Source organism: Phoenix dactylifera, chromosome 6, assembly GCF_009389715.1.
Source record: "Phoenix dactylifera cultivar Barhee BC4 chromosome 6, palm_55x_up_171113_PBpolish2nd_filt_p, whole genome shotgun sequence".
Classification (NCBI taxonomy): Eukaryota; Viridiplantae; Streptophyta; class Magnoliopsida; order Arecales; family Arecaceae; genus Phoenix; species Phoenix dactylifera.
In genome coordinates this window covers 6,217,627-6,239,556 of record NC_052397.1, presented here as the reverse complement: position 1 = coordinate 6,239,556, position 21,930 = coordinate 6,217,627, and the positions used below count along the sequence as shown (strand labels likewise).

The 21,930-nt window shown below is 37.2% G+C and overlaps 1 protein-coding gene across 1 annotated transcript in view; it reads left to right on the top strand.

Moving 5' to 3' along the window:
- Positions 1-549: 549 nt before the first annotated feature.
- The window catches only part of LOC103703532 (exocyst complex component SEC6), a 36,348-nt gene continuing 14,967 nt past the window's right edge, over positions 550-21,930 (top strand). Inside the window, exons 1-14 of the mRNA XM_008786414.4 lie at positions 550-769; positions 1,605-1,643; positions 1,882-1,970; positions 2,127-2,217; positions 2,563-2,652; positions 2,790-2,869; positions 5,279-5,371; positions 6,931-6,957; positions 12,393-12,500; positions 13,420-13,558; positions 13,685-13,729; positions 16,835-16,890; positions 21,479-21,587; positions 21,757-21,897. Coding sequence (XP_008784636.2) covers positions 647-769; positions 1,605-1,643; positions 1,882-1,970; positions 2,127-2,217; positions 2,563-2,652; positions 2,790-2,869; positions 5,279-5,371; positions 6,931-6,957; positions 12,393-12,500; positions 13,420-13,558; positions 13,685-13,729; positions 16,835-16,890; positions 21,479-21,587; positions 21,757-21,897 — 1,230 coding nt within the window. The 5' untranslated portion in view covers positions 550-646. The remainder of the gene's footprint in view (positions 770-1,604; positions 1,644-1,881; positions 1,971-2,126; positions 2,218-2,562; positions 2,653-2,789; positions 2,870-5,278; positions 5,372-6,930; positions 6,958-12,392; positions 12,501-13,419; positions 13,559-13,684; positions 13,730-16,834; positions 16,891-21,478; positions 21,588-21,756; positions 21,898-21,930) is intronic.

The following is a 21,930-nucleotide window of genomic DNA, read 5'->3' as shown; positions in this document are numbered from 1 at the left end:
ATCTAAATTGAGCTTAACCTATCCAATGGAAGGGGAATCACACCCTTACTTTAGTAGCACAGGATTTAAGTAGCAAATATGAGTCCTTTGAGGTAGCTTAAAGTTTAATTTCTTAATTATATATTTTATGTAAAGATTGTAGATAGATTGTAGGGTCTATACAAAGTATGCCGCAACAAGGATCGTTAATGAGTTTCTGGATGTATTTGTAATTGTTTATCAGATGTAGAGTACATGTTTTTGCGGAGACTGCACATAAATACATAATGTTCAGCTTTTATAAAAAAGTTCTGAGAAAAAAATTATCCCCTAACCCTAGAAGCATACATCTTTATTTGCCCGTCCCTAATTGATGAGTCTGATAATACAAATCAGTTACGGACCTAAAAGTAAATTAACCAAGTATACGGACCGCTAAATAGTTCTTGCAGGCTTCTATGAAAAAATCAAACGTCCATGCTCCCCCTATCAAAGGAAAAAAATTCGCCTAATAATCTCTCTCTCTCTCTCTCTCTCTCTCTCATCCCCCCCATCACCCGCCCTCCCCCCCCATCACCCCGCGCCCCCCCCCCCCCGCGGCGTCTGAAGGCGTGTCTGGAGATCACTCGATCCGCGGCGGAGATCGGCGGCCGGAGCTTGTGTAGTGATGGAGGATCTGGGCATCGAGGCGAAGGATGCTGCCGTTCGCGAGGTGGCGAAGCTCCTCCCGCTGCCCGAGCACCTTGCCTCCATCGCCTCTATCAAATCCGACTACCTCTCTCGCCAGCAGGTCTGGAATTCCCCAATTCTTCTCCTCCTCTAAATTTTACCGGATTCTGATTTGAAAGCTTGAAATGGTTGCAAGAATTCGATTATGAAAAAGAGGTGACGAAAGATATCGCAAATTTTGAGAAATTTTGAATATCATTGGAGGAAATTCGAGGAAAAATGAGGAAAAATGTGATGAATTTGATAAGAAGAGGAAGGAGGAAGGGTTTCAATGAGGTTTGATGCCCTCGTGACACCTTCTTTGACATATCTTGATTCCGACAGAAGTAACGACTCTTTGATACGATTGAGCTAAATCACATGATATTTTTGTTTTCTTGTTTCGTTCTTTCCTTTTCTTTTCCGAAGCATATGATCTTTATTATTTGAGAGCTATTGAGCTGTGTTTGATATCGCTCACCCTCTTAGGTTCAATGCTTTGCCTTATAGCACTTTGTCGCTTTTAATAAATCTATTTAATCAGTATTAATTATAGCATGTCAAGAGGATTCTTTTTTAAAAGAAAAACATGAAACCAAGCATGTTCTGGTACCAAGAAGATGATGAATGTATCTAAAATATTGACTCGATCAATGCTAATTATAATAGTTTAGTTTATACTGATAAAATGATGTCCATGATAGACAGTTCTATTTTCTCTATAAATTTTTGAAAAGGGGACATAAAAATTGGTGGCGTAACGATGCTTTAAACCATGATGAAGTTTGTAAATTTTCTTTAAATTTGGTGCATTTTCTGGGTGTGCACCCTGGTTCTCATGAGACCAAGATGTTGTGTATTCGCTTAGAAGTTGTATTCTTAGGTGCACTGATCACACTATTGTTCTGTGCTTCCAGGCAAATGATGCACAGCTCAGCACGATGGTGGCAGATCAGGTAACATTATCTTTGTTCTACAATAAATGCTTACAGTTTTTGTCTTCAAATGTTGTTTGCGACTCCTTACTTGGATGGGAAAGGAAGTCTCTGAAGCAGGGAAACATTTACTGATGCAGACAGTACACAGCTTACAACTGATATAGACAATTACAAATTTTGTTTGTACAATAGTTGAGCCGTTCTTTCTTCTCATTGTTTTCATAGTTGTCTGCATATTTTTCAACCTTCTCAACAGGTTGAGCAGGCACGTGCTGGCATAGAGGCACTGGCTTTATCTCAGAAAACAATAAACCAGCTGCATGACAATTTTTTGTTTATTGAAAAGTAAGCACTTATGCATCACGCATTTTTCTCTTTGTTGTTTCTAGAATATCTGATGTGTAGTCTCAAGTTCTCAGTTTTGGTTCTTTTATCTCTTTTTCCAAACTAAGGCTAAGATTGTCTCCATGCATGTTAAATCTTCGTGTTATGTTGTAACAGCTTGTGTCAAGAATGCCAAACACTGATCGAGAATCATGACAAAATAAAACTTCTCAGCAATGCAAGGAACAACTTAAACACAACTTTGAAGGTTAGCCCATAGTTGACCATCTTCATGCTATCGCATAATTCTTGGTTCATTGTTGTTGTAATGTCACTGGCTACTGTGTTGAACCAATGAGAAAGAAAACCAAAGAAAAATCTACTCCATAAATAAAAAACTGACTTCTGCTTATCTGGAAACAAGTCTGAGGCTCTAAGCATTTAAGCAATAAGATACATTTTTTTTTCCAAGCTCACCAATAAGAAAATCAAATCAAAGAAAAGTCTAATCCATAAAAAAACTGACTTCTTGTTATTTGGAAACAAGTTCCAAGCATTTCAGCTGTAAAGTGCACTTTTGCCAAGCTACTGAGTAGTTGCTTCCTTCTAACAGGATGTGGGAGGGATGATGTCCATCTCTGTTGAAGCAGCTGCAGCACGTGATTCTTTAAGTGACGACAAGGAGTTGATTCACACATTTGAGGTATTCTTATTTTCTTGAAGATATTGGCATTTTACCTATTATAGATATCTGATCGATCCAAACTTTGTTGAATTGCAATTTATATAATGCTCATGTTTTGTTTATTTGTTGCTTTGTTCCGGTTATGCTGGAGATAGAGGTTAACAGCACTGGATGGTAAAAGGCGTTTTGCCCTAGCAGCAGCTGCATCTCACAAGGAAGAGGTTGGCAGGCTAAGGTCAAGATATTTTGCTTTTATGCGCCATGTTTCTTTTGTAATATTTTTGGAGATGAACTTGGTCCTTGTTATAGGACCTGGAAACTATTTTATGTTTGGTCTTGAGTTTTGCATTTGTTGCTTTTAACTTCTGCAAATGGATACTGGTACAAGCCATCCAGGAAAATCCTCTACAATTTACAAATTCTGACATGCTTGGGTAGCAACTCTCTACCTCCCTCCCTGGTGGTATATAAAGAGAGAGGATCTATGATATGATTGAAGCAAACTATACTGGTTCTTCTGGTTCAAAATACAGAGTGGCCTCAAGTTTTAGGAATAGGAATCCACAATTAGTTATCCCTATACTTTTTATATTTTGTGCTAGGATGGTGAACTATAAGGGCTGCCTTCTCTTTTGACAATTTATAAAAGTTTTGAAAATAATATATCACTTAATATTTTCAAAAATTTATAACAAAACATTTCTCCAACTTTCTAAAGTTTGCTTTGTGAATTGGTATTTGCCATTGGTTTCTAGCAAGGGCTATATCATCTTTCATTGATCACTTTTTTGAGTCCTTTATCATGACTTTCATCCATGTTACCTGGGCTTCATCCCCTCTTTCTTAAATTTTTGTCAAATGAGATTTCTATTCCAATTTCGCACATTTTCAGAAAACCTCAATCAAGTGCCACCTCTTCTCCATAATTGATGCAACTTGTATGCTTTCTCTTAGGTACTTACACCTAAGCATACCCTTGCTGTTCTAGAAATTCATTTTTTAATATCTATAAGGCTGCTTAAAACTTGATTGTCTTTGTTGCTAATATTTTGGGCCTTGTGGACATCATCTAAAATCATGTCTGCAAGTTGTGAAGGCCTGTAACTTGCATTTAGAAAGAATGTAGGAAGCACCTTCTGACAACCCCCATGCCGCTCCAATCCTATTTGATCTGCTTATCTTGCTCCTTATTCTGTAATATTAAAGGCAACAAAATTGAACACAATGGGATATCTCCTTTGCCATTGATTTGGAATGGGGACTCATTTTCATGTTATTGCACTGAAAATGCATTCTGAATTCTTTAATTTAGGGCATCTTTGCTTCGAAGTGGTAGGCTGGAACAGGGTTTCCAAAGGAAGTTGTCACTTACATGTGTTTGGTTTGGTGGAAATTGGCACCAAACTGCCGAGCTCGAGCCTTGACTTCCCCAAAAAAGATTGGTGGGGGCTGGCTGAAGTCAGTTTTGGGATGTGAACACTTGCACTTCTGAATTGTTACTCCAACTCATGTCCTTAGATCTGTTGCTCTTAGGACCCTCTTCCCCCAAACTATTCTCCATAGTTCCACTTCCGTCTTAAACACCGATCGTGTCACACTACAGCTTTTATAAGCATTATTTTCAGTATTGATAGAAATTGCTGTACTTAGCGATGCTTGTGTCCAAATGTGTTTAAGGAAATTTTTATGTCAGGTTTTCGAATATCTTCAGCTACTTCCTGAATAGTGATGTAGAAAGTTTCATTCTATCAATTGCTACACTGTCAAAATTAGATTGAAGGATTAGAGATCATATGTTGGATTTTATATGGCTACATGTTTGGTAACATGGCCTTGGAGCTTCAAGGATGTGCAAAACTAGAAGTGGTAACTGATAGTCCATATGAAATCTACTTGGGGTCAGTCGGACAAGTATTATGATGCATTACCTAATCATAGTATGCTTCCCTATGGGCTATGGGATTGCATCCTTCACTTGTGTGCATCATATCACAGGATTGGACTAAATGGCATTCTTTCTATGGGAATCTTTTCCTTCTTTATCTGCTTTCTTTATTTAAAAGTAGAATCCTTTAGCAAACCATGATATATTTATTTATTCCTATCTCTTCTGCTAATATGTAGAAATATATAGTCACAGAATGCATCATAGACAATTCTGTGTTGATACATGTAATTTTAAGATTGCTGGGCCTATATTGTAATGAAGTCAACTACTTGTGGTATACTTCCTACCCAGGATTGAATTAATGTGCTCTGGTAGTGAGCCGACCTGGCACTGGCATATTGTGCTGGCATGGTGGCATGCCAATTACTAAATCTGGATGGCTGTGTGCTAATGCTTCATGCCAGTGGTGCAGTGACACAGTACATTTCATGTCATGCTGTTCCGTGGTTTCCTGCAGTTAGATTCATGCCCTCTAGCACAAGCCAATATACCATAGAAAGGCTAACTTAATCAAAATCTTCAGAGGTTATAGATAACCTGTGGATTTACTGATAATTTTGTCATCATTGTATTTAGCTTTTAAGTTTATTTCTTCAATAGAAATCTCAAAAGCTTTGCTTATGTCCTTTTGTACGATGTTTTAGCATAATCCTTATATATGAAAACTTTTGCTGATAACCTTTCTGTTGTTCACAGTCAATACTTTGAAGATGTAGATAGAACCTGGGAGACATTTGAGAAAACATTATGGGGGCATGTTTGCAACTTCTTTAATCTTGCCAAAGAAAGGTATGATTTTTTTCATGAGAATTTGGGTCACACGTTTATTGTATTCAGCAGATATTTTAATTAGGGCAGGCTTACCTAACTTTTTGTCCCCTCTCTTTGCAAAGATGCTTTAGTAAAGATGTGTTAATTTAGCATCTTATTTGAAATTCCAGATGCTAAATGAAAGTTAGGATAAATAAAATTTTAAGGTCACTAGTTATGAACAAATGTTTGTGTCTCCTTCTATGCTGCATTGATCCTTCTCATCTGTCACTCAAGAATATCTTTGTGGGAGGGTTGATTACTTGAAAACTCGCAAATCTATTCACAGTGTATTATACACCCTAATCATTATATTTAGATCTTAGGGTCCAAAACTTATTTGGGATTGTGAAATTATTTATGGAACACCAAACAATATCTAGACAGATGGTGTATATGAAGGTTTGCAGACATTAAAATTGAGAACGATTCTCCTGTTCTGAGCTAAACAGAGTAGATATCAAGTCCTAAACACCAGATATTCTAAACTTGGATTGAAGTTGTACTGTCACTGCATTAGTTTAATGGCTTTTATTATTCAGTACATGATGGGGAATGAATCCCCCTTTGATTAATTGCTATAATGATGTCCACTTCTTTCTAGTCTAAATTTGGGTTGTATTAGAGCCCCAGGGTTTAACATGATTTGCTTAGATGAGTTTTCTATATATTATATATGACTAAGGAATCAGATTGCATTTTGGATATAGTATTTCGGAATAAAGTTTATTTTTATTTCAATTCAATCTATAGAAGGGCTGCGACTGAAATCCTCATTCCATTATTGCATCATTATATTTCGATTCATTATATGTCGATCAATAGCAAACAGCTTCCTGATTAACAGCACTACTTAAAGAAACTTATTTATAGACTTATATCTTTGTAAGTTTGAAGAAAAGACTCATGACAAGAGAATGAAAAGGAGAAAAAAGAGAGCAACGAGAAAGAGTGATCTTGATGTGGTTTGGTAGCTTGTAACCTACTTTTCTTGTCATGTGAAACATAAAACTGTTTCATCTTAAAAAGATGTGATTTCTTCAAAATAAATGTGATTTTCTTTTAGGACTTATACTTAAATCACATATTTGAGCACCATTACATTTGATGTTAGTTATGTCTATCCATCTGTAGATATGTTGACAGTTTTATGTAACAGTAAAAATAGCGAGAGAGGTCGGAGTATGTATCTGTTTATGGCAATGCATGGCAAAGAACGATTCATAAAGCTGACTTCAAAGAAGTTGGATAAAACTTTTGAATACAGTTTATCCATTAAAAATGCATTCATTTAGAAGTTTATTCTCAAGGAAGTGACGCATTAATAATGAGCTCTTATTAAAAGCACATTTTAATCATACATGCAGTTAAGGGTAAATTGTGCATCTGCTCTTGTTTATGTTCAATACTTAAAGTTTTGCTAATGGGATTAGTTTTAGAATGAAACAGAACTTAATCTGTTATTTTCTTTTGCTTTATGCATTCTATAAAATGCTTTTAATGTGCATGTTCCTAATCATCTCTTTTCTGTTTTGTAGCCCACAGACATTGGTGAGAGCCGTAAGGTATGACCCATCAATCACACTGCTGCTGCTTTCCTTGTTCATCCTTTATTTATTCCTGCTGGTTATTATTGGTGTACTTCTTGCTGAATGTTTCTTGTTCCATTATATCTTTCAGATCTACTTTTTGATTTTAAACTTTTGACACAGTTGATCTATATTGAAAGTGTTTTGAGTTTGGCTAGAAGAAACAGGAGAATAAGTTTATTACTTTTATCCTGCCTAATTCAGGATGTTACAAATTATGTCATTAGTGGTTTCTATATAAAGACGACTCCAGGCGAGCCAATGTTTTTGATTTTTATTTTACAAATTCATATGTATTTTCCATCTGCATGGCAGGCCTTGGCACAATAATATGGTTGACCTAGGCATCACGGGTTTGAAACATGGAAACAACTTTTCTCGCTCATGAATAGGGCTGCGTATATGTGACACTCCTCGAATCCTGCAGTGGCGGGAGTCTCATGCAATGAGACAGCCTTTTTCTTGTCCATATGCATTTTCCTTGGTCTCCCCATTTCTTTCCTCTAGTTGTTTAATTTGATTCCAATTTCCAAGTCATCGAATTTTTATTTCTTGCCCTCAGCTACTTTTCCAAAGATTCCTTTCTCTCCTTTTGGACTCTTCAGTCCAAATCTAAGAGCCCTTCTGAAATGGACAGGCTTCTAAATATTTTATCATCAATGCTACCATGCAGGTTTTCAAGTTTCTTTATGTACTTATTTATTAACTTTTTGCCAGCCCTGAAGACAATGGCCTAATCATCACTATCTTCGCTTCGCTCTCCACATTGAAATAACATCCCTTTACCTCTAATGGTTTTTTGACTCTATCCTTCTTAATTTTAACTATGACTCTACCTATCACACTCCAAATCGACCACTCGAGTAGGGCATGTGATAGAGCCGCACATTCCCTAGCATGGAAGGCGGTATTGTTCTGAATTGTCTGACTCGGGGCACACCAAGCTGTACTAGGGGTAGACCAACATGGTTCTTCCCCTTAGTTCGAGAAACCAGCGAAGGAGGGGTAGAGGGAGAAGGAAAGAGAGGAAGAGAGAGAGGGAGGGAGAGGGAGAGGGAGGGAGAGAGAGGTAAAGGAAGGGGGAGAGAGAGAGGCCGAGATAGAGGGCTTTCGACCCCCCCTCTTCCGGCTGCGGCGTGAAACGAAATAGAAGCTCCGGCCCCTAATTTGCTGCCAACTTCACTTAAAAAAAAAATTTAAAAAAGGATCAGGGCCCCTGTTACACCGTTGCTGGAGGAGAGGGGGCTCGAAAGCCCTCTCCCTCTCCCCTTCCCTCTCTCTCGCTCCTTTCCTCTCCCTCTCCCTCCCTCCCTCTCTCTCTTCCTCTCTTTGGTTACACCATAGACGGAGGAGAGGGGCCTCAAAAGTCCTCTCCCTCTCCCTCTGTCGGTCTCTCTCTCCCCCCGCTCTCTCCCTCCCGTGCTCCCCCTCCCTCCCTCCCGTGCTCCCCCTCCCTCTCTCTCTTCCTCTCTTTCCTTTTCCCTCTCTACTTTCCTCTCTGACTCCTCTGTCGGTAGGCCGTGAATTGGCACGGCATGGTACCGTATCATACCATACTGCCAAGCAACCAGTATGGATCCCCATACCCGGTTCTGTCGACCTTGTTCCCTAGGGCAAGGCCCAAGAGAATATACAAGACTAAAGATTGAACACAACCAAGGTCCAAGAGAATATACAAGACTTAAAGATTGGAGACAACCTCAACATTACTTGACAATGTAATCCTCATTTTAAGGAAAGATAAAATAATTTCATTGTTAACAAGTAGTAAGTGCTGTGCTATTACAAATTTTAGATAATTGACTGGTATTAGTTATTCTCCAACTATTGCTTCTTGCACTAGTGATCCCAAACCATGTCAAGTACTAAGCATCCTATTGCTCTGAAAAGAAAAATGACAGGGTGGTATGAGCTAATAGCTCAGTAAGAACCTCGCCACACACACCAATATAAATAATTTAAAGATAGAAAATAGAAATAATCAATATCGAAATAAATGCAAATATCCAACACTGCTCAAACAAGATGGTATACATCATATATCATCAAATAACCATTCTACTTAAAAATGATATAGCATATATCATCAAAATATTCGTTCTATTCAATGGTGATGTATAAAATAACAACTTGGCATTTTTTGATTAGCAAGATTTGGATCCAATAGCAATTATTTTTCGATTTTGGACTATCCATGGTCACTCCCCGGTCTGTGATTGGCAATCCATAATACGATGCTTCGGTCCATGGTGGCAAACCAAAATATCACTCTTCAGCATGTGACCGACAATTCATAATACCACGCTTTAGCCCATGATGGCAAACCAACATGTCACGCTTTGGCTTGTGACTGGCAATCCATAATCCCACGTTGTGGCCTATAATGGCAAACCAAAATATTATACTTCGGCTCGTGACTGGCAATTCATAATACAATACTTTGACATGCAGTGGCAAACTATAGTGGCACGCTTCGGCCTGTGATTGGCAATTCATGTGAACATGGCCAGTCCAAATCCTCTTACTCAACCATCTAGTTGTTCAATCTTATGCTTGCCAAATAAAATTTAATCTAATACTATATTGCTTGCAAAATTCACTAAAATGGGTATCATTTTCCATTCGAGCCAAAATCTTCGATATTTGATACAAATGTATATAAAGAAACATATATATTCATACAGGTGGTTACAAATGATTATCACATTCCATGCATAACCAAAATCATCGATACATGATACATAAATACATAAATAAACACACACATACACACATATATATCTCCATACAGGTGATTATGCATGGGGATCCACACCTAACATTTTAAAATCAATATAAAAAACCAACTTGTCCTTGCAACCACCATTAGTATTAATTAATTAATTATTTATTTACTTATTTTCTAATTTTGGAGTTTTAATGTCCGAATTACTCTAAATCGTAGATTTCCATATCCTACCGTAATTAAAAATTAAAATAAACAAAACTTTAGGGTTTTATCTCGATTTAAAGACTAGAGTGTAAAACCTCTTGCTCAACATCTTTTTCCTCGAATGATTGCACCCCTACAAAGTCAAAACCAATAATTAAAAAAATATAAAGTGATTATGGTCGACGGAAAAATACTAGTGGGGAAAGGAAGGACACGACTTGCTAGGGTAATGATGTTCGCAGCCTGAGTGGGTCAGATTTGGGTGACTCAACTGGTGGATCACGAGGCATGAATTTGATCAGAGAAAGATGGCAGGACAGGGGGTCGTCAATGATGGATTTTAGGGATGCTTGACGAAAGTCAAGCTAGAAGCCGACACGAAGGGTAGCTACAATAATTTCGGTCTAGGATCCTCTACTAGGGTCAACTAGAGATTTGCAAAGAGGAGTATGGGACCCTTCGTTGGGTCCCCAGAAACATGTAGAGAGAAAGAAAGAGGAAGTGAAAGAATTAAAGTGATAGAGAGAGAGAGTGAAGAGAGAGTGAAAGAGAAGAAAATAGAGAGGAGAAGCGGGGTTGTCCCATCCCTCTTAAAAAGGAGGAAGAGGAGGTGGGAGGTGGTGGTGGTCCGGTGATGGTAGTGATAGGCAGCGGCCAGAAGACCGACGGTATTACGACAATGATGGTGGATGGCCGATGAGGAGAAAAAAAAAGAAATAAGGGATCGACCTGAAAACAAAGGTTTGAAAGGGTTTGATAGTCGATTGTGGCTCTACTCGCTCACTGGTAACTGAGGCTCTACCTTGTGGCCACAAGTTGTCAAAGGGTGTTCGATTGGAGAATTGGTGGGTGAGATTTGATCATGAAAGCAGGAGAGGAGTCGCAACCATTGAAATAGGGGAAAAGAGATCTTGGTTAATTTAGGCAATTGCTCAATGGAGTCAGTGATAACTGTCCTCGAAAGGGATATATAGAGAAGGAGAGAGAGAAGAATGAGTTGCTAAGACCTCATCTTCGGCGAGGTCAGGAGCGGCACAGTGAGGACAACGATGCATGATAGGAAGAGAGAGGAGGCAGTGATCAGTGTGGGGGATCAAAGAGGGTTGGGGTGTGAATTGTTAAATAGAGACGGAGGCTATGGTTTCCTAGCCTCAGGCTTCTCCTGGGACTCCGATTCCCATTGAGAGTTGTCGAGTTCTCCAACTCCCTTCAGGAATCTCAATAGGGCCCTAGCATGTGCGGAGCACATGTCTGCCCTGGGTGGGGGTGGGTCTGGTGGTTGGCCAGCGGTCCAGGTTGGTCCAGATGGACTAGGCCTTACATTACCACAACAAACAAATCTATGCTAACTCTCATTTATTCTTATGTCCATCTTCCACTATTCTGACCAATAAAAGCTGGTGTTGTGATATGTTGATACTATGTTGTTGTGATTTCAGAAAAAAAGGATCTTCTAGCATTAAGCACATGAAGGGGCTGGTTGTTATCTGTTAGATTTCTTAAAACAGATAATCATAAAACCTGATTTTTTGTAAAGTAGATTTTATGAAAAAGGGGGGCATGTGTTTTTTATATAACTCATTTTTTAGGTTTGGTGACCAGACAGATTTTACATTGCAGGATTTATGAAAAGCAACCACTCATATTTTCGTAAAATTCGCTCTCATTTATTTATGTATAATCTAATGTTGCGGGGATGCAGACATTAAGGAATTGGATTTGGAGGTGTGTCCAACTGTTTGACTTGGCAAGAGGGGAAAATGGAGATATGGCGATACATAGAAGAAATAATTTTAACTAACATATATTTTTACTATTATATAAAAGAAAATAGGAACATATATTATTTGTTAAGGTCTCCAATTTGCATGTTGCTCATTCAAATTTCTCAATTAGCTTAAAGATTTTAGAAGAATTATATTCTGCAGAGTTATTTTAATACCTATGTTGTTGACCAAAACCTAGAAAAAGCTCACTTTTAACATCATTATAGGGGATTGAGCAAGGCTGCAATTAAAAAAAAAGATAATATGTAAATTTATAATGCATATCTGATTCGGATATGTATCCAACACCGAATTCTAGGAGCTGGATGAAAGTGTCCACGTAACACGGGGTAAACCCTCTTTTCTTTCTTTTTTCTTTTTTTTTTTTGCAAAACCTCACAACCATGCATCCTTGAAAAATGCATTTACGCTGAAACCTAGATTGTTGAAGCTTTGTCAGCTAGGATGCCATGTCATTTTTAAAGGGACATAACAAACTTTTTGCTGTTAGCTCCAATCTAAAGATATGTCCTTTTTGTTGATGAAATTTTTGCGGACTTAAATATTAACTCATAATATTTATTACTCTTGAAGTGTTAAAAAGTATGTACTCAATGTTAAATGCATATTCAGGTTTTCTTGTTTCCTTTTTTCGTGTAATTTAATTCATTCAAGTAGGTGTTTCTACAAAGGTTCAATCTTTCTTATGGCAGGGTGATTGAAATGCAAGAAATCCTAGATCAGCAACTAGCTGAGGAGGCGGCTGAGGCTGAGGGAGGGGGTGCGATGGCATCAATTACCAATCCACGTAGATCTGCCAAGTAATGTTATTGTTTTCCTTTCATTTTTTAAAACTTTGTGTCTGGTGCCTAACATACAGCATTTTCAGTGTCTGCTGAGCTGCTACTCAGTGGTATCTAAATTTACTTCATTGCAGTGAAAATTTTAAATGCTGCTTATATGATAGAATTTTTATATTCATTATTTTCCATGCTCCAAGATCTTATCCTAGACAGAAAGACAAGAAGGCATGAAGATGGAAAATTGTGTAGACATTCAATAGCTTCAATCGTACTGTTACAAGTTTTCAGCCTCTGGCAGTATTTGCATGTACTTGCTGTATATTATGGTTTCTATATCTGAATGGATGTAAAGAAGATACAAAATGGTACAAAGGAAACTACAAAGCAGTGTGTTAATTCAGATCCTGTTTTTGTGTGGGCTTCGACAGAAGCTTGAATTTACTGATGGTACATTGTATGGTATATATCACCTTATTTTGGTATGTCCCACAGTTTGACTTACCATCAAAGTGTCTCCAAAAGTACCTGTTTCTATGGTTTTGTTGGGGTGCCTGGTTTTTTGAGTCTCACTGGGTCATAAGAGAAGACGTGATGTCCTTGATGAGTAGGATATATCTTGCTGTAGTGTCCCAACTCTCTCTTGTCTTTTACTAATGTGGTAATAGAACACTAGGATTTTTTTTCATTTGTTGTGACAAACTGACAATCAATTACTTTATGTTTGAAGCTTATAAATTGATTTTTGTACCATGCTGCTTTAATTTGTAAGGGTGCCATTTAGATCTCTTAACCTGTCTGGTCTAATATATACCCAAGACCAATCCTTGAGTACCACTTTGTATTTTACCCAAAGTACTTTGCTTCCTTGTACTTTGTTTTTCAGAGAAGAATTCTTATTCTTACATCATATTATCATTGAATGATACATATGTAGCAGAAAAGGTACTGGCACAACAGCTTCCCCCAGAAATTTAACTCAAGAAAAGCTGAAGGGTCAAGGAAAATGTTATAAGGATAAGTGCTATGAGCATATCAGGAAAGCTGTTGAGGCACGGTTTAACACACTGCTGACGGAGGTAGGAATTCACATGTCTACTATGGAATCCTGAAATGTTTTCTCAGTAAGGATAAAAAGCTATTGTTACGTGTAGTGCATGTTCCTTTTACTGCATAATTTTCTGACAATAGTTCTGGTGATGCAGCTTGTATTTGAGGATTTAAAGGCTGCTTTAGAGGAAGCTAAAGTGGTATATAATCTTTCTAACCATTTTACTTTCTATCTGGAAGCTCATTGCTTCGAATATATGATTTGGTGGTTTTGTGTCTGTGTATTCTAATGTATTTCATATTATTTTCCTGGCCACGAAGCTTTGAAGCCAGGATTTTGTTGCATCTGCTTCATGCATGGCAAAATTAGTATTATTTACTTCGTGAAACTGCTAAAGCCTTTGACATTCTTTCATTTGTTTATTGATGAGTTTATCTGGGAAATCTCTTTAGCTTGTTTTCATTCTTTTTTGTGTTATATTTCTTTCATGTGACGGCTCCCACATCACTATGATTGTAACCAAATTTATATTTTATCGGGATGCTTGGATATAATTGGTTTCCTATCCATAATAGGATAGAATAGGCATTGTATTTTGCTGTCTGTGAAGCTTTAAAATAAAATTCCTGCTATTTTTTGTTATAACTTTTAGTGAAAGTTGAAGAATTAATTTTTTTTAAATAATTCTTCCATGCATGTAGTGGACTCCATGTTATGCTGTTGATCATCGACTAAACCAAACCTTTTGTCTATCTCTAATCCTATCAATCTAAATTTGATCAGATTTCTCTCTCTTGCTGGAGATCAGTCCTCCAGAAACTGCTCTATAACATTTGGAATTGAGATTCAAGTGTAAATTTCAACTACGGAAGTAAGAATTTTCTAGATGAAGTGCAGACATCCTGTATCAGAGGGACGATCTAGTATTCTGGAGGCATGTCTTCGAGCCCTGGGTTGAATTTGACAAACAAAAATCCAATGAAACTGAAAAATAGACTGAAAGAAAAAGAAATCAGCACAAAAAATATTAGGATTTTTTGTATGGATACCCTTCTAAATATCGGATTTTGCATGAATACCTTTTCAAAATTAATATTTACATGTATACCCTCGTAAAACTTTGTTATTATACAAATGCCCCTAATATAATGGTTGTTCTAACGATATTAAAAAAAAATATATTTATATTAATTAGAAATAAAATAAAATTTTAAAATTATGCTGTTGTTTCTGTCTTTTTCTCCTACTATCGGGATCGCGATTTATTTGCATGTCTACCCATTAAGGGTATTTTAGTCATTTTAATTTAAAACCATTAATTTTTTAGCATCGTTAGATAGCATGGGTACATATGCAAAAACAAAAATAAAAATAGGGTAGAATAGCAAAACAAGTGTTTTACGAGGATATACATGCAAATATCAATTTTGGAAGGGTATTCATGCAAAATCCGATATTTAGGAGGGTATTCATGCAAAAAACCCAAAATATTATCATACGCAAATTTTTTTTCCCTGTTACACCATGTTGCTCCTTCATTTTATTACAAAGACATGGCTGAGAATAAGTCTGCGGAGCATAGGAGCAAACATGGTTGGAACTTGGAAGGCTGTAGTTTGACAATCAGACAGGCTGAAAAGAGAATGAAAGGAGGAGAGAGGAAGCAAAGCTAGAAACCACAACTAGCCCTGCTATTTCTTTTTCTTCTCTTTATTTTTTTCTTCTTTCCTTATCCCCTTTGTTTTTTTTTGCCCCCCCTGTTTTCCATATTCCTTTCCTATCTTTTCCTGACGTTTCTCCTTGTATCCTTGCCCCCTATTTTCTTCGTGCCAGAAAGAAACCACAGCCTATGTGCTATAGATGATGTGGTGTGCTTCTTCTCGCTGCCAAAAAATAGGGGCCTGTCCTAACAAGAACAGCTGCCTGTATGTGCCAAATTGAATTAATTATAGCCCTTACAACTTCAAAACCTGGATGATCTCTATTAGATAGGACCATGGACGATATCTAATTTCAACCTTTGTTCCAGAAGGCACCTAATACTTAAAAGTAAGCCCCCCCCACCCCTCAAATTCAAAACAGTGATCAACAAAAATGAAACATTATGCTTTTATTCAAACAACTCAATAGCATATAAAGGTTCGCCATATGGGTGTGTTCCACCCTGTACTGTGCCGGTACCGGACCGAGATTCGGTATAGAGGGCTTACCAAGTCTCCGTATGCGAAACTGATTCCCATATTGGGCGCATCGACGTTGTATCAGGATGGTACTGATACGGGATCCAATATTGAGATTGCGAACCTCGCTGCAACTAATTTAATCTTCGACCCTTCACTAGCTCATAGTTGTATCATTTCTGCTCAAGATCTGTTGTCTGTCTTGTAGATTCACTTGTTTAGATGAAATCCTCATCAAGAGTTCTTAATGTAAATCAGAAGAGAATGACAGATCCTATTAAAGTTTTGAGGAGTGATATGGGTCCATAGTTTTCCAATTTCATAATCTTGGATTATGTGTAGATATTGCATGAACTAATAAGAGTGGAATTTTGGTAGGAATTGCTCCAAGGCTTTGGTTGGTTGCTGGTAAAGTGAAAGAAAAATAGTGAGAGAGCATGTTCTTTTCCTTCACTTGTTCACCACCACCACCCCTTTTTTGCTCCTTAAGCAAAAGGAGCAGCAAGGTCCCCCGTAAATTACAAACTCTCAAAAGACACCTTTAAGCTGCTTGCATTCGCAAAATACTATCAATTCAACTGAAAAATTGTTAACCTGAACTCTTTGGTTGTGATGTAGTAGTCGCTATGCTCACAAGGCAGTCCTCAGTTGATTTCCTTCAGCAGGATGTGGTTGGCTTTAGAAGTCTCCAGAGTGTTTGTAACGTCCCATATATCCTGAAAATAGGGAAGGGGACTACCAGACTTTTTATTGGTCCAATGAAATAACCATGGCTGAGTCCCTTTAAGAGGATTTTTTTCCCAACATTAATGTTAAAAAAATTCAAAAAACAAGAAAATAAGGAAAATGATGTTAATGATTCTATTACTTGTATACTCATCAAGTTAAATGACTCCATTTTTAGTTTTGCTCATTGAAGTTGGTAATTTGATTCTTATACATGTATGATCATTATAAATATGTCCATTATATTTATGATCATGATAAATATGTCCTGCCCATTTGTTCACGATGCCATTATAAAGAATAACAATGACTCCATTATAAAGAATTTTTCTTTATGATCATGATAAATATGTCCTGCCCATTTGTTCACGATGCCATTGTTGGTTTTTGTATTCCAGATCGGTGAGGAGCTCGGGCATATTTATGACTATGTGGCTCCTTGTTTCCCCCCAAGGTTTGTAGATTTTTGATGCTATCGTTTTCTTCTCACGCTTCTCTGAGTTAAAGATAATTTTTGTTGCACCTCAACAGTTCTTCCTGTTTTATCAACTACTCTTGTTATTCTGTGACTTCACATATGTTGCAAACAAAAATCAGTGGAATTTGTTATTCTGCAGCATTCTTGCATGGCTGTTCACATATATAGTGGAAGCCTAACCTGACTTATTACCACTAGTTTTCATCTTAACTCGTCTTCACTTCCTGCTGCAAGTAGTGAACTTGAGGAGAAAGATGTCGGATTTTATTGGTACCTGAATTGTTTCTTTTTGTCAAATAGATTCTTCTGTTTGTTTGGATTTTGAACACGCTTTGGGAAAGAATGTGCTGAGAGTGATAGCCTTGGTCTCAAATAAGTTTGGAAGGTGGAAGCATGGACTGAGCTGTGAGTTCTGACATCAATTCTGTAATGCATCTAGTTTGATGCAGCTGTAAATTAGTGGAATTTAGATAGACTGGTGAAAGATGCTGGAAGATATTAAAAAGTAGTTATTTTTATCTTCATTGTATCACATGGCATTAACATGAAAATCCTTTGCAACATGCCAAAAAGAAAAATTCCTTTAGAAATGATAGTAGAAGATTCATCATTGGTAAAGGATTCCAGATGTTTCAATGAGCAAACAAATGGAGACTTCTAAGGAGTAATGACCAAGTGATAACATCCTTTTAGATGTGTAAAAGTTAGCTCTCTTAGCTGCTAGTTCAATGAGTTTGAACTTTGAACAATGTTACCAGGACATGTAAATATTAGTTTTTTTCCTCCTAATATGCCTGATACTTACAATTCATGGAACTCCTTAAAATATGATAACATGATTTCCTATTGCTGTTGAGCACTTACTAGAAAACAAAGTTAGTCATCAGGTTTAACATTTAATCCTTAAATCCTTATCCTTAAACTATATAAAAATGGCTTAATTCTGCAATATTCAAATCTAAGGACAACCCTTTTTTAGATTTCTATATTAAAAATCTTAAAACATGCTAGACTTCTTAGAAAGGATGCTAGACTTTTAAGAAAGGGCTCTAGACACTTCTAAACAAGATTTCTTAGTATATTTGGACTCTAGTAACTCTCAAGGGAGGAAGAAGAGAGATACTTCTGACCCAAAAGATAAAAGTAAGATAGTACGCATTAGATTTTGTGAGCCAGGGGTTGCCCTAGTGGTCACACCTGTCTGCCATGCAAATAGAGGTTCTAGGTTCAATTCTTAGGTGGTGCATCTACAAAATATCCGACCTTGGGTAATTATACTGCTGGGTGAGTTTCCCGTTTTCAGGTATTTTAAAAATTTAAATTTTAGTTAAATGATCTCAAATCTAAAATCTTTGGCAGTCATATGCATCTGCCTGTGCATTATAACTAGTAGAGTAAAAAAGCTAATCAATTGTAAAATGTTTGAGGTAATTGATTCATAAAATTATTTCCTGTATACATACAACATGTTATACTAACATTTAGTTCTATTTTAGAACTGGCAAATATGTGAACTCATAACTCAGTGACCTGCCCACAGAAAACTGGGTTTTGTCTGATGCTGACCTGATAAAATCTGGGTCAACCTAAACCAAGCCCAGCCATGGGTCAGATTCAGGATCTGCACCTGGGCCCAGCAGGTGGAGAGGGTGGGTCAGCCAATGCAGAATAAAAGGGACTGGGATCAGGCCATACAGAGATTTGAGAATATTTGAACTCTCTGCCTTTCGATCGCATGGACCAACAACCAGTCATGCTGGGAAGAAACAAAAGGGAAAAAAGGTACTCGTGCCTAAGCCTAATGTTGAATGCGCAAAGTCCAATTTGGAACTCATCAAAGAAAGTACCACTTAGAAAAGCAAAACAAAAGGAAATCTGGTTGTGGAATCACAACAATGCCATCCCATCCCTTGAAACACCATTTTCACATAATCTCCAATCTATGGTTCCAAATCCCACACGTTTAAACAAAAGAAATGGAGAAAGGGGTCAGGGAAACCAAGAAGAGGTTAGAACTTAGGTTCCATGACCCGTTGGCTTTCCACTTCTTAGGAGCACTCAAACTAGCCACAACAATAGCCACCTGCGCGAGCCTCCTTTTTGACACCCCTCCATCTCCCCCCTCCTCTCTCTGTGTGTATGTGTCTGTATGTGCACGTGCAGGTGCTTGCATTTTCTTATGTTAAGTATAAATTATTTTAATTCATTAAATTTTAGCTAGATTGTTCTGAACTAGAGTGTATTGATTAGAGGTTTGCATTTTCTTGACCCAGTCGAAACTAGGTTTATGTATGAGCATTTGTTGATCTGACCTAAGCATTGCTGTTAGAATCTTAGGATCTATGATATTGATCACAGATCTAATCAAAGTGACCCTGAACAATTTGGTTCTCATTATGGGATCTAGATCAAAGAGGATCGATCATAAGATCCAGATCTATATCATGAATCATATGATCACTTGGATCATGACATCCAAGTTTATCTTTTTTCTCATATTAAACAAGATGTAAGTTATAAATTCTATCATTTTTTAAAACTTGTTGGTTTTAAATTTTTTTATTTGTTATTTATTAGCCTTGAACACTTGAAATTGATTTTTTTTCCAGTTTTTTTTACCTCTAAATATTGAAAAAGAATAAATCTTGGAGTTCAAGGTGCCAAAGGAAGAGGGAAATCTTCACATTCTTGCAATTATTTGTCAGAATCTGATTCTTTTTCCCCGTAAATCATTCTAGTCAAAGAACATTGAATTTATACATGTGGAGTGGTTGTATTTGAATCTCTCTAATTTCTAGATGTGACATTTGCTTGATTGGATATGCTATTTGTAGGATCGTGATGATGGAAGCTAGACTTCTTACATGCATGTGTTTTTTCCCATTCATCTGTTTTACAGTTGTCTCTATTTTTATAGTTTCATTTTTTATATTTTCAAGATTTTCTTTTAAAGAATTGTCTGCATGACCCAATCTAACCCCCTCTATGATTTATGACTCAATCTGGTTTTGACAATGCTGATTTCCAGGTCTGTCAATCATCCAGGGTTGCTAGAGCAGGCCATGTTTTCCACCATAAAGTCCAATTGCTTCTGGGCCTGGGCCTAGGCTTAAATTTCTGGTGAAGAAAATGGATTCTGGCCAAATTTGAGCTGATACTTGGACTTTGATGGGCATTAGGCTTTGTATGCTTGGGCTTCAAGCTGAGCTGTCAAGCCTTGGCTTTTAACCTTGGGCGGAATTTGGGTCTGAACCCATCCCAGCTTGACCTAACCTGTTTACACCCTTAATCATTATAAACATCTTTCGATGTCAGTTTCCGTAGAGGTTCTCTTGTCAAACTCTTCTAGACACTTAAGGACCTCCTACCTGTTTCAGTAAGCTTTTTGTTCTTTCCTTCTTCACATCCTGAAATAAAATGTTCTATATATTAGAGAGGTTGAAGTTCATGTTGAGGATATCTAGAGAAGTTGAAGTTCGTGGTGAAGATATCTAGAGAATCTGAAGTCCATCGTGAGTATATTGAAGAGGATCACAACAAAGATGATGGACATTACTCCATGAAGTGAACTTTTTCTGATAAAGAACGTCGGGTGCAATTGTGAATGATGATTGCAACAGAATTTTCAGAGATTAAGTTGCATTAGACCCAAGCACTGTTGCATGGAGCTGATGCAAGAATCAGACCTGGATATGGATTATTTTTTCTATTCTGCACAAGGCAAAAACCAAGATTGCATACACATATCATGTTACATTATAATATACATTATAATAAAAACAAACACTATATAGGTATGTAGGTACATGTTTGTATATGTATATATGTATCTATATGTGTATGCTCGTGTGCATGCATGAGAGAGTGAGAAGAGACAAAGAGATAATATTTGATAGTTTAAACTTTAAACACAGATATAGACATGGAACCTTTTGTATCAAGAGATTCAAGACAGACATACTGCATACACAGTTGACTTCGTATGAGCACAAGTTTGAGGTTAATAATCTGAATACTTAAATGGCTTAAAATAAATTACTTTTTTTAACTTGAACATCAATTAGTGTCCTGCTTAATGTTAACTGATGCAGTGGGAAAGGAAGAAGGGGCAATTTGATCGATGAGATTGGTCTTCGAATATTTAACACTCAAATAGAAGAAAATTAGATTGAAAAACACTTCGTTTGGTGAAGCAAACTGAATTGAAGCAAACTGGATTGAAGAACACTTTGCCCGTGAATCAGCTGGCTCCTGCGAAGCCTGGCATGGTCCAGCTGGTTTTAGTGCCTGCTGGTTGCATCCTGTTTTGCATCATTAACCCTTGTAAATATTTGATGTGCTGTCTCCTCTGAATATGTTGATCAGAAATCATTGATATGATGCTTTCTCACTTAAGACAGTTTCAACTGAATTTTTCATTATGTCTTCCTTGAGGCTGTTGTTTTTGTTTGTCTTTGAGTGGATACATGGCTTGTGATTTTACTCTGTCAAGAAATTGCAAGGATCCTCCATGGACGATTCACTTTATCTTCTACAAACCTTATAATTCATTTCTTGCGTGCAGATATGAAATTTTCCAGCTCATGGTTAATCTCTATACTGAAAGATTTATTCAAATGCTTAGACTGCTCAGTGACAGAGCAAATACATTGACAAATATAGAAATCTTAAAGGTAATGAGGCTTGACTTGTGCGAGAATCTTGCCCATCTAATATTATTTCTTCTTAATATGTTGCAGTAGTGACATGACCTGTAAAGCAGTGCAATATGGTTCCTTTTGGTTTATACTTTGTACAGACTTTGTGATCTTTTTAATGTATCTAAGTTGTTGCTTTTTGCAGGTAACCGGTTGGGTTGTTGAATATCAAGATAATCTGATTGGTCTTGGTGTTGATGAGTCATTAGCTCAAGTTTGTTCTGAAAGTGGTGCAATGGATCCGCTTATGAATGCATATGTTGAGCGAATGCAAGCAACAACAAAGGTAGCTTTTCCACCATCTGCCTGGGACTCGTTA